Source organism: Cupressus sempervirens, chromosome 1, assembly GCF_028749045.1.
Source record: "Cupressus sempervirens isolate cs-2001-9-10 chromosome 1, ASM2874904v1, whole genome shotgun sequence".
Lineage (NCBI taxonomy): Eukaryota > Viridiplantae > Streptophyta > Pinopsida > Cupressales > Cupressaceae > Cupressus > Cupressus sempervirens.
In genome coordinates this window covers 721,305,470-721,319,056 of record NC_143118.1, presented here as the reverse complement: position 1 = coordinate 721,319,056, position 13,587 = coordinate 721,305,470, and the positions used below count along the sequence as shown (strand labels likewise).

General features: G+C 35.3%; 1 protein-coding gene across 5 annotated transcripts in view; it reads right to left on the bottom strand.

Moving 5' to 3' along the window:
* The window catches only part of LOC149579969 (UDP-glucose 4-epimerase GEPI48-like), a 248,963-nt gene that overhangs the window by 125,068 nt on the left and 110,308 nt on the right, over positions 1 to 13,587 (bottom strand). For all 5 annotated transcript variants that reach the window (XM_089788138.1, XM_089788169.1, XM_089788156.1 and 2 more), the window contains exons 5-6: positions 7,865 to 7,966; positions 7,476 to 7,703 (exon numbers count right to left, since the gene is read on the bottom strand). In XM_089788138.1, coding sequence (XP_089644264.1) covers positions 7,476 to 7,703; positions 7,865 to 7,966 — 330 coding nt within the window. The remainder of the gene's footprint in view (positions 1 to 7,475; positions 7,704 to 7,864; positions 7,967 to 13,587) is intronic.

Below are 13,587 nucleotides of genomic sequence, written 5' to 3'. Positions count from 1 at the left end.
CAAGAGGCATGTCCTTACAAAGGACATGACTCTACCTAGGTTGGCCCATAATTTATTTCCTTGAAATCGGCGTCCAAATCAGAAAACCCTTAGTGTTTAACCTAACTAATTTGATTAAGTTTAGACTTTAAAAAAATTATCCAAGGGAGACGCCGATTATAGCTAAGACAAGATAATTCTTTATAGGCTTATATAGAAGGAATTACATGCAAGAACAAACTCGTACAATCTGTAATCAGACCAGTATGATATATCAGAGTTACAGAGTTAACAAAGAAGCTTTACCACACAACATTAATTAGAAGCTTCCTTAGATTGTCTCACTTGACTTGGCTTAACTAATTAATAAATGACACTTACCAATGATAACTCAACTCTCAACTTAAGTCAAATTATAAAGTTAAATTATAACTTTATAATAAGCCATTAAATAATTATTAATAATTTGGCCACTAAAAATATAATAACTCCCAAAATACTCATCATTTAAATATGCTGACTGAAATAGGAGTCATACCTATTATTTCTTCATGTGACCAAATACACTTTCTAAAAATAGAAAGGGTCCATCTCAATCAACACCAACTTACCACAAATAGTAAGTACACAAAACTAAGCCCAAACGAAGTCTGATCCGAGCCAAACAAAGACCAACCTATTTAGCTTACTAAAATGTGGAGAAGATAAGACCCTCCCAAGCCAAGCCACTGTCATAGAAGACCCTCTATCTACAATAATTAGCCTACAAGGATCACAATAATAGACTAATCCTTGAAACTCCAATGCTGGGAAAAATGGGGACATTACATTTTGAGATAATTGAACTAGGAATTCCTAGGTTCAATAGAGAATCTGGTAACTTAGCTTACAAAGTGCAAATGAAGTCATAAGACAATATTAATTAATTCATGCATGGATGATTACATCTACTGTAAAACAAAATGAGAACCTAGCAAATATACATGTATGGGAAACATGATATTGCTGCAAGTTCATCTTCAATTACCTAGGACTACTTTTCAAGCAATGTTGGACCATGACTCAACGTGGATTTGACAAGTTGATTTTTCACTCAGACTCGTACTCTAATCCATACTCGGTGAATTGGAAAACCCATGAAAGTCAAATATTTTTAAGGATTTAAAACTTTTTCCATGCATACTTAATAAATAAAGACACAATAATTTCTCAAATTGAAGCTAGTTTAAACACATGCACAAGTTTACATTGATCACATAAGTATAAATGCAAAAGGTTGATGAGATCATCTATACAAATAAAAATTAGTACTAAAGTTGAGGATTCTCATTTACAAACCATTACAATTAATAATAGTAACAGATCGTGGGGAATCTGGGGATTTCCTTGAAAATGGAACATATTATAATGTCTCATGGTAGTAAACCTTAAAAAAATTTGTCGTAAGGCAAGAAATATTTATAGAAGGAATTACACAATCTATAGGGGAGTAAGTGTAATGTCCTATTTTTATCTAGTGTCAGAGGACGAGTTGTTAGCCTATTATTGTGTCCCTCGTAAGCTAATTATTGTGGATAAAGAGACGTTTGCAGCAGAGGCTTTGGTTATGAGAGGATCTTGTCTTTTCCAAAATTTAGTAAGTTCTAGTTTGGTCTTTGTTTGGCTTAGATTGGACTTTGTTTGGGCTTAGTTTCATGTACTTACTATTTACAATGAGTCTAGTGATGATTGAGAAGGAACTTTTCTATTTTGAAAAGTGCATTTGGTCACGTGGGGAAATAATAGGCGTGATTCCTACTTCAGACAACACATTTAAAAGATAGGAATTTTTGGAGTTATTAATTTTTGATGGCCAAATTATTATTAAAACATTAAACAGTTTATTATAAAGATATAATTTGACTTTATTATTTCACTCAAGTTGAGGGTTGAGTCATCATTGGAAGGAGCCCTTTATTCAATTAATTAATGGAAGTTCAAGATAAGGTATTAAATAAAATATTGGAATAAATGAATTATTAAAGAAAAAAAGTATATCTATTTTTCCCACATTGGTTGGAAAAGTGTGTGAGTTCTCCCACAAAAGTTATAAAAGACTCACATGAGTTCTTTTTCATTATGTTGCTTATGCTTTTTGATTTGTGTAAAGAGAATTTGAAGACAAGGTTTTCAGAAGTTTCATCTTGGAGAATTGGGAATTCTTCATAGTTTTCAGCACTTTGAATTGATGCAATACCCAGTAAATTGTGCAAATGGCGATGGCTTTATTTAGAGGCCATGATTGGGTTTATTGGTGAGGAAATTTCAAGGGTTTGTGCATATATTTGATGCTTATTCATTTGAGACCTCTGGGTTACCATTGGCGGCCATTATCAATTAGGCTTCAAACATTTATGAGCAAATTTGTGAAGTTTATTCAAGGGTTTCAGGAATATTATTGGCAAATTGAAAGATACAAGGGTTTAAGTGCAGACTTTTAAAGGGTATTTCTAGAATCGATTGTAGCAGCCATTGCAATTATTACCAGCATTGAATATTTATTATCAGCTGCTATCTACAGGTTCATACATTGCTAGCATACATTTCCAACTTTTATAATAAAAGCTTGAGGACCTCCAGGTATGAATGGTTAATGAAAAGAACTGTAAATATTTATATATTATGCTCAATAAGAATCATTGCAGCTCTATTTCATTTCCAGAATATTTTATATTTGCATTATCATTATATCTTTCCTAGCAAAAGGTTTATTTTTTATTTTAAAATTGCAAATCAAGACCAAAAATTAGAAAAACATAGACATTTGCAAGTTGGGAGTTGAATAATCTGTAGGGGTTATTACAGTAAGGCTCTATGTAACCATGGAGGGGGTTATTCAAAAAATATCAGCGGGCTCCTTAGGATTTTTTTAGGAGTAATTTGAAGTGTTGGTTTCAAAAGTTTTGTGGTATAGTTTAAGGTTAAAGTTTAAGTTCCAAAGTTTATGAAAGCTGGTGGTCTCATGGGTTTCATTATTTAGCATATTCAATCCACCAAAATAAAGAAATGTATAAATGGGTAAAAAAATAACATGCAATTTTCTGAAACTTTTGATGCCAAAGATTTCTTATAGTAGACTCTCAAAACAGATAAGGAAGAACTCCAAAACATACTAATATTCAATAAGCTTGCTACTCATTTCCCAGAGTCTATAAAGAAAGCTCTATTGAATTATAGGGAGGAAAATATAAAGCAATCAAATAAAATAAAAATTTAAGTAAAGAGAGAGAAATCCCAGTATTGATACAGTAGAAAGAAATTCAAAAGATACATGTAGATTACAAAATTTGACCATATCAACCATTAACCTATCTCTGATCTGATATATACTCACTGTTCAGAGTTACAACAGAGTATCGATAATTACAATACATACTTATAAAACTAACTGGAAAAGTAACAGTTTTAGAAAACTATATAATATAAACTGCATGAAACTTCCAATTGTAAATGGAACTGGACTTTGTTTCCCTGATATCACAAGCCAGCTCAGTGAAGCTTGATTTCAAGATATACATAGTACCTGTCTGCCTTGATTTCGAGAAAATAAAAATACCTTTTGGACAAGTCAAGACTTAAAACAATTAATTTTTTAATTTTATTTCCTTTCTTATTTTGCTGGCTGTCACAGTCTGCAAGTCTGCTGAGTTTGGGAGGCTCTGCAAGTTGGGTCTGGGGGGCTCTGCAAGTGTCCAGACTCAGACAGACTCAGCAGAGTCTGGGTCTTGGGCTCCCCAAATCCGGCAGAACTAATTTGGCTGTGGACTCGTAGAGTCCTGGAACAATGCTTTCAAGTAATTCGAAGTACATTTTTAAAAAATACTGTAGAACAGTATTCTACCCAAAAATCCATATTGTCTTGGAGCCTACTCTCCTTTGCAGCTCTATACAATTATCAATCTCCAAACTTGTCATCAACTTCACAAATCTGTAACATTGATGACTTCCAATTACATGCCCACCTTCCTTAACATTTTAAAATCTAATAATAAACCTAACCTTGATAAGTGGTCATTAGTGGCCTTAGTTTTTAAGGCCCTCAAAAATTACTCTAGTATATATGAAAGCATTAACACCTAGGTTATTAAAAAATAATATTACTCATTGGCACATGGGATGTGTTGATGTATCTTATTTGCACACTCCAACACATACACTAAGTATCCTATTCTCTCTTGAGCCCATCTAAGGGAAAAAATTAACCCATCTAGACCCACAAGACTTTAAAGGAAAAAACCTATCACAAAGCCCCAATGGGCGAAATTGGAAAACGACAAGCCAAAAAGAAATACAACACGCCAAAAGGAAGAAGACGAAGAGAGAAAAGGGGTGCCTCTTTCAAATGAGCCATATGTGGAAGGTATAATAAAATGTACAAAATATCCAATCGATATCTAATTGCGTGTATTAGACATTAACTTGTTTAATTTCAAATGGAGAGATTAAAACTGATCAAATCAATATCAAAATATTTACCACTAACATAATAATATTTAAAAGATAGCCATTTCCATAGATTAACGTAATGTGATGTCTAAATAACAATACTTTGTTAATCTTTGATAATTCAAATTTATTTGAATCCCATGCTATTTGAATGGATTTTGCCTTGTGGAAATCCCTTCAAACAACAGATCTGGCACTCAAATGGTTCAATGGAACTCACAAGATGGCACAACAGCCAGACAAAGATGAAAGGAGTTCTAGATAGCAGGTCTAAACATGGTTACAGCAATTTAAGGCTTACACACTCACAGCAACCATAAAGGCAAAAAAAATTCTCCACAACAGAAACAATAGAAAATAGCTCTTTGAAGTAAAAATTCTATGGCTGTAAATTGGTGATAGGAGGAGAGAAATGGTAGAAAATCTTATTCACAAGACATCCAATGTAGCATAGCCATGAAATGATGTACAACAATGATGTGTACATGCTAAATGTGCACAAACTGGCTAAGCACCAAAAGGAGACATTACAGATCAACTCAAGTTTTGGAGGTTTGACACTCCTATTGCTAGATGCAACAGTCAGAGTAGCTAACCAACCATAGAGTTAAGGAGGCATGGAGGTGTGGTGAGGAGACATGAGAATAGTAGGAAGGAATGCTGCTACTTTAGAAGGTATTACATTCTCCCAAATCAGATATCACACAAATCTAGGTCATTTTCTGTATTGGAACTGTACTCCTGTCTCCAATCACAATGATGTTATTACTCTTGTAGCAGCCATATGCATTAAGATTGTAACACAGTACCTGCATAATCTTTAATTTCATAACCAAATTTACATTTTTAATGTGTCACAGCATTGAACATAGTTTCGTAAGCTCTATAGTAAGTATTGATAAATAGAGTTTAAACAGCATTTTTCAGAAAACACTAAAGTTATTGTTTAATTCTTGAGAAACTTCGTCCTGATCACTGCCTGGCATTTTATCAAGTGTTTGTCAAACCTGTAAAAATTTAGACCAGCACATTATAGTGTCACTTTGCCGCCATTAATACATCTTGGACAAAATTTCAATCTAGTAGTAATATTTCAACTAAATTACAAATGTTATCATAATTTATGACCACCTTTGCAACATATTTTTAAGTAGAAAGGAAAAGTACGCATGATTGTTATGTGGCATTAAGTGGACATCAGACCAATTGTTGTGAGACAATTTTTATCCCAGGGTGACCATTTTGGTATATCTTGTAAATATTAGAGGCTGTGGCATGAAAAGTTTCAGATAATTAAGTTTTAGGAAAGTAACCAATATTGAGATAATCATGGGAAGGACAATGAGGAAATATCAAATCATTTAACAATTGAAGGTTTCAAGTGTGACAGTGTGCTGCTAACTTCTATCTTGAAGCACTTTAGTTCTGAGCATCATCTTCCAAAAACGAATAGGGATATGTGGTGAAGTCTTCTTCTAGACACATGTACATTGAAGTTTAACATACGGAAAAAAAAAATCTTCTCTATTTCAGGAGCAACCTTTTATGGAAGGGATGATCCATTATAATACAAGACAATACAATCCACGAGAAGAGATGGAACACCCCATTTAAAGAAAAAAAAAATGCCCCACACATAACCTTTCATGTTCCCACATGAATTTTCATCTCACACATGTTTCTTGATTTTCTAAACCAACAAAATAATTTTAAAGGGTGACTTAGAGCATGGAGGTGTTCCATAGTGAAGGTACTGTCCAGGGAGGCAGGTTGGAGTAACTAGGAGAAGAGGAATTACAGCTGATGAATGATGTGGCAAACCTGAGAGTAAGAACAACTAGAAGCTGCATATCTTATCTTGTACTCTTAGTTACCAGATTTGTGCCCTAGAGGCCGGATCCGGATTTTTGCAGATTCGGCCAAGATCCTTGTTTTACACTGTGGATTCCTCCGGATTCATGGCCCACGAATCCAGAGGAATCCACAGTGTAAAACAAGGATCCTGCCTGGATCTGCACGAATCCTCAAGGATCCAGCGCAAATCCTCAAGGATCGATGGGTTTAAGTGAGTCTAAGTTATTTAATATAACTTTTTTAAATATATATTTTTGCTTTCTAGTGCTAAAATGACCCTTTTATGCATTATATATACTAAAAGCTGAGAGAAATATACCTTTGTTCCTAGTTGGGGTTTGGTCAAGATCAGTAATATATATATATATATATGTATGTATGTATGTATGTATGTATGTATGTATGTATGTATGTATTCACAAATCCTCCATGAATCCTAATTGGGAAAAAAAAATCGTGAATCCACGGATCCGATTCACGTGCCTGAATCGGATTTGTATCCCGAATCGGTAACTAAGCTTGTACTTGTTATTTTTGAGCAATAACAATCATACAAGCAAGCAACTGCTACTACCAACTGGTTTTTCCCCACACTAGAGCACTAGGAAAAAGAACTTTGCATTGCAAGCTTTCATTTCCAATGCAACAGAATGCCAAAATTTTCAGTATCTGTCATTTGACCTTTCAAGTAGACCATATCATAGATTACTTGTTTTGTTGTTTTCACATTAAATCGGAGAAATTATGGATCATTACATACCACCATTTGGTCAAACTAACTATTTTGGTTTCGTAGTTCATTCATGAGATCATACTCAATAGTGTCAAACAGAAAAATCTAAATGTGCATTATTATGTATTTTATGTCAATGAAATCATACAAGTGCACAAAGAACAAAATTTTGCAACATCTAAAGTAGTTGACACCATATTAACTAAGATGGTTCCAGTTGGCAAAATCCATATCTGTTTAGAAGATTTCAGGATGAAAACTAAGGAGGTGAGATTTAACCTATACAACTTCTATCATGAAATAATTCTATGTTCAAAAAACTATATTAACTATAAACCTAAAAATTTTAACAATAAAGACCTCATATATAGACTAGCATATTAATCAACAGTTTAAAAATGAGTGTTAAAGTGTCGCAGCATACCCCTGTGCCATCTTTTGTCTTGTAATCTGCTCCAAATACAGTCAGCTCAGGTCGCCTACCGACTGCAACTTGTTGAACAAATGGCATGAGATTGTTTGGAATTCCCCGGGGATCTTCACCTATAATTCCACTAGGATGAGCTCCAACTGGATTAAAATATCTAAGCAACATAATTTTCCACTCAGAATCTGCCTGGTGAGCATCACGGCAGATTTCTTCAATGAAGAGCTGCACAGTAAAATGAGAATAGATACACAAGTGAGACACAAATATAATACATTTGATGATCCAGATCTTCCATAATATGTATGAGAAACATGGAAGACTACAGTTCACAGGTAATACTGGCAGTGCCAGCTACCTGTGCAACCTAGCTAAAACTGCCTTACCTTAGTTCGTCCATAAGGGTTCACTGCACATAGTGGGAAGTCTTCTGTGCATGGGACCTCCTTTGGCTGACCATAAACTGTAGCAGATGATGAGAAAACTAGCTGCAGATACCCATGACATCAATCAGTTGGCCTAAACATAAAAATTAAAATACGTAAATGGATTATCTGCTTCAATGGACCAAATTCCATAACTATTCAAATGCATATACAAAAATAGTTGTAGTAAATTATGTTCTAAAAAGTTGACTAGATGTGACATTCTTGACTAATTTTTTTTTTTAAATGAAATCTTTGTTAGATAATGACAACAATGAGGAAAAGGGAAAAAAACCAAGATTGTGAAAACAATCTCTCTATTTTAGGAAAAGAACAATTTTTATATTCAAAATGAAACTTCTAAGTTTTTTGAAGGAATAAATCGGGTTTTATTCTATGTTTAGAGATTTCTCTTATCTTCAAGAGATTATATATCTTTTTTCTCTATAAGGCATATATATATAATGTTTTCAAGATAAATATTTGCAGCAGCAACTGTGAAGTTGGAGATTTAATTGATTTTCCTCTGACCAATAAGATTACCAATACTTACCCAATGGATGTTTAGGTTTTACCACGTATATTGTGTACTGTTGGTTGTGTTTTTATTCTTCATTATTTCTCTCACTATCTCTTTGCATCTAATCTGTGTTGTAAGTTTATTATTTCAGGTTACTGCTTCTTTCTTAACAAATGGTATCAAAACAATTTCTTTTTTGCAGTAGTTGTGTTAAGATTTGGTGTTGAGTTTTTTGCAACATCAAATGGCAAAGGTTTCAAAAGCAAGATTCGAGGTGGAGAAATTTAATCAAAAACAACTTTGAGCTACGGAAGCTCAAGACACGTGATTTGTTAGTGCAGCAGGGATTGCATAAGGCACATTGACTGAGAAGTCAAAGAAACCGATGAATATGACTGATGATGATTGGGAAGATTTGGATATGAGAGCCCTAAGCACGATCGGGTTGTGTTTGGCAGATGAGGTCCTCTTTAATATTGTTGGAGAAGATACAACTGCAGGTTTATGGAGTAGAATGGAGTCTTTATATGACAAAATCCTTGAAAATCAGAATCTACTTGAAGAGGCAATTGTATAGCTTGCGAATGAAGGTACAAAAATTTTTAATCATATAAAAGTTTTCAATACTCTAATTTGTCAATCGGGTAGTATGGATGTAAAAATTTAAATGAAGACAAAGCAGTTACACTCTTATGTTCTTTGCCCAAATCTTGGAATCACTTAGTTACTCTATTAGTTTTAGTACATTTGATTCCCTTGAATTTGATTCTGTTGTGGAAGCTTTGTTGTCTGAAGAGGTGCAAAGGAAGTCTAATATAGAAACCTCCACACCGGAAGCAATAGTGGCTAAAGGTCATTCTAAAGAAAAAGGGGAAGGTTCAAGAGATTACTCCAAATCCAAATAAAATGTTGGTATTGCAATAAAGCAAGGCATCTCAAGAAAGATTGTTGGAAAAGAAAGGAAGAAAATGATGAATTCTGTAATGGTTACCTACTGGTTATAACTTCGTGAAACACTTTGTAGGCAAGCTCTGATACCACTGTAATGGACACCCAGGAATGCCCAAAAGCTGAACCAAGGCTGAAATTATATTAATGCTGAGAATGCTACAATCAATTACAAAGAGATGTATTCCAAAGGCCAAACCCTAAGGGAATGACGTCTAGAATGTTACAACAGAGAATGAACATTCTCTATTGCCCAAAAAGGAGTGTGATTCACACATCCAAGCTCTTATCAAATGCAAGTCATAATCATCCGTTACAATAATCACATGATCAGCAATGAGACTTTCAACCCTATTTATCCTTTTCTTCATCCTTCTGGAAGGAACTAAACATTAATTAATTGCAAGAGCTAGAAGCTTCCTCGTTCCAATAATTAATGCAAACCCTAGAAATTCCTCCACTTAGACTTTGGAGAACGTGAAGGCTAACTAAAACTTGGGAACATTACAAATCCGCCCTCCTTGAAATTGCTTGTCCTCAAGCAATTAAGTAATATAATGAACTCCAACCTCCACCTAGATCCCAATTGAAGTAATATGTGATATACATATGGACATTAAACAAACTGCAAATGAACATCATTAAGACCAACCACATGTCCTGCAAGTTGGCTCCCAAAACTTGTGCTGATGAAGTATAAGTCTGGATGTCACTAGAAGGCAGCTCCATAGAAGATCTATGAAACATCTTCTTCCCTGTATCCATCCACATAATATATATTGGACTGGAATGCATATTATCACCATCATGCATTGAAAAAGATGTAGCTGCAGGTGAACCATATGTACTCATGCTAACTGTATCAACAATAGGTGTTGCTACATCGAAATATATGGACATAGGAACAACATTAATTGTTGTAACAGAAAATTGAACTGAATTTGTAGCTGATGAAAACTCATAATCACCAACATGTGTGGCTTCATCAGAAAATACATCAACCACTGCATTTATACCATTAAACTCCTGATTGGATGGTTCAACTGACACAGAAGTGGCTGCTAATATGATAGTATCCTCATGTTCTCCTAATCCCACTATTACTGCAGCACCATCTCCCGAAAAAGCTTCATATGTGGTCTCCTAACTTTGCACACATGTCTCTACTGACTCTGCTGAAATGCCCACATCACCAACATCATAACTGGCTGGCTCTATACATGTCTTGATCCCACCTAAGGAATCAACTACCTTCTGCTCTAGAGCAACATACAAATCGTCAATGTTGATGCCCATCTTATTAGCTGCAACATCATATCCATTCGCCTATTTTGCTCCTCTAATGTACCCAGTAACTTGAATATTACATTTTCTTGGTCGGAACTGGTAGTTCTATCATCTCGATCACCCATGCTGCTGTCTTGTTCAAAGAATGTCTCCTCTGTGTCTGTATGACTGGATTGTATGTCCCTCTGCACAAACGAACTATCCCATTCGTTAAGCGAGTCCGAACTCCTACTTTGTCTTGCTCTGGTATTGCGAAAATTATAAAGCCCTTGTCGCATGCTCAAACATAAATGTTGAAGATCTCCATAGGATGGCAGGACTTATAGCTCTGATACCACTGTAATAGGTACCTACTGGTTATAACTTCGTGAAACACTATGTAAGCAAGCTCTGATACCACTATAATGGACACCCAGGAATGCCCAAAAGCTGAACCAAGGCTGAAATTATATTAATGCTAAGAATGCTACAATCAATTACAAAGAGATGTATTCCAAAGGCCAAACCCTAAGGGAATGACGTCTAGAATGTTACAATAGAGAATGAACGTCCTCTATTGCCCAAAAAGGAGTGTGATTCACACATCTATCAGATGCAAGTCATAATCATCCGCTACAATAATCCCATGATCAGCAATGAGACTTTCAACCCTATTTATCCTTTTCTTCATCATTCTGGAAGGAACTAAACATTAATTAATTGCAAGAGCTAGAAGCTTCCTCGTTCCAATAATTAATGCAAATCCTAGAAATTCCTCCACTTAGACTTTGGAGAACGTGAAGGCTAACTAAAACTTGGGAACATTACAAATTCAAAAAGGATGCAAGTCCAGCTAAGGCAAATTCAAGTACAGTTGATGGAGTGTTATTTGTTTGTAATATCTTACAACATCAAGATGAATGGATTTGAGATTTTGGTGCTTCTAACCACGTGTCAACATAGGAGTTGGTTTTCTTCATACCAGCCTATTGATGGAGGTGTTGTTTTTATTAGAATAATCTTTAATGCTCACTGTTGTAGTTTATTGTAAATATTAGAATGTTTCTAATATTTAGGTGTAGTGTAGAATAGAATGTTTCTATTCTATTCTAATCTCCTTTTGTATATATTGATCGTTTTGATCTCTGTTTAATCAAGAAAATACTCCGCCATTTACATTTGTAACATGGTATCAGAGCACTAGGGTTAGAATAAAGTCTGCGAATTCGTGGAAAAACGTCTGTGTTTTATTTCAAATCTTCCAAATCACGTCTCTTCCTCTGAGCGTCTGAAATACGTCGGAACTATGTCTGTTTTCGGCTCCAAATCGCGTCTCATCCTCTGCTATGAGCGTCTGAAATATAAATCCGTCGTTTTCTCAGTTCGACTGCAAATCGTGAGCTCCTAAAACACGATTTTTCAGTCGAAAAACTCGCAGTTTTAAGGTAAAATCATTGTTTTTTTTAATATGTTACTTTTGCCATCTCAGTAATAAAACAAATGCTGCTATTCTGCAACTAAAATCGACCATTTTCTCTGCTAATTCATCCTCCATAACTGTCGACTAGGGTTTTCTTCGAAACCCTAGTTTTTAACCTCAGAAAAATCTTCTAATCTCATATTCTTGGTGGGTTTTTCGAGATCTCAAATGGGTCTTCATCAATTTTTTATGGGTGTCTTGTCTTCTGTGCCTCGATTTTCGAGCCAACGTATCTGAATTCCAACAACATTTTATTTTTGGGTTTTTCGAGCTCTTTTCTGGGTTCTCCAAATTTTCTAGGTCTTTGATTTTCTCACCTCGAAGTTTGTGCCATTTGAGATATTCACATGTTATGAACATCTGTATCAGCAGCATCAGAAGTCAGACTCAATTCAACAAGCCAATGCTGCCTAGCACTCAGAGCAGAAACAATCTATCTATCATGCCTTTATGGCCAGCATACCTACAAATCATGCGAAATCTTCAGCCTGGAACATCAATTCTAGTGCCTCCCGATATTTTACTCATAGGTGTGATTGGTTTGTTGAATTCACTCGCTATTTTGATTCCGTAATCTTTGGAGGCGACGAAGAATACAATATTGTCGGCAAAGGCAATGTTCAGATTCAGTCTAGAGGAAGAAAACTCATGTTTCTCAATGTATGTTATGTTCCTGGCATGAAACATAATCTTCTGTCTATTAGTCAGATTATGAAGCACTCTCCTTCGTTGGATGTCATCTTCAGTGGGAATAAGTGTTCGATTATTCATCGTGCTTCTCGCACTACCCTTGCTATCGGTCTTGAGGATCATGGTATTTATAGAATTATAGATTCAGGAGATTCTCTTGAGCATGCCTTCATCGCCGAATCATCCGCTCTCAGCAGCCTCTAGCATCAGCGATATGGTCATCTGAAAATGCAATATCTAGCACAACTTGCTCAGGATAATTTAGTCCATGGCCTACCTAACATCCAGACCCAGAACCATCGCATTTGCAGAGCTTGCCAAGTAGGGAAGCAACATAGGACACCATTTAAGAATGGCGAATCATGGCGGGCATCTAGAGTGCTACAATTGGTCCACGCTGATGTATGTGGTCCTATGAATACTTCTTCTATTTCCGGGAAAAGCTACTTCTTACTCCTTGTGGATGATTTTAGTCGCAAAATGTGGGTATATTTTCTTAAGCAAAAATCAGATGCTTTTCCTTTATTTCAGCAATTTAAAGCTCTAGTCGAAAAAGAGTCTGGTTCCTCCATCTGTACTCTTAGGACCGATAATGAGGGGAATTCTATTCTTCTGCTTTCTCTGCCTTCTGTACTACTCATGGCATTAGACGTTAGTTCACCACACCTCACACTCCTCAGCAAAATGGTGTTGTAGAGCGTCGAAACCGTACCATCACAGAAATGGCTAGGGCTATGCTAGAACATAGTAATGTTCCCAAAAAATATTGGGCAGAAGCAA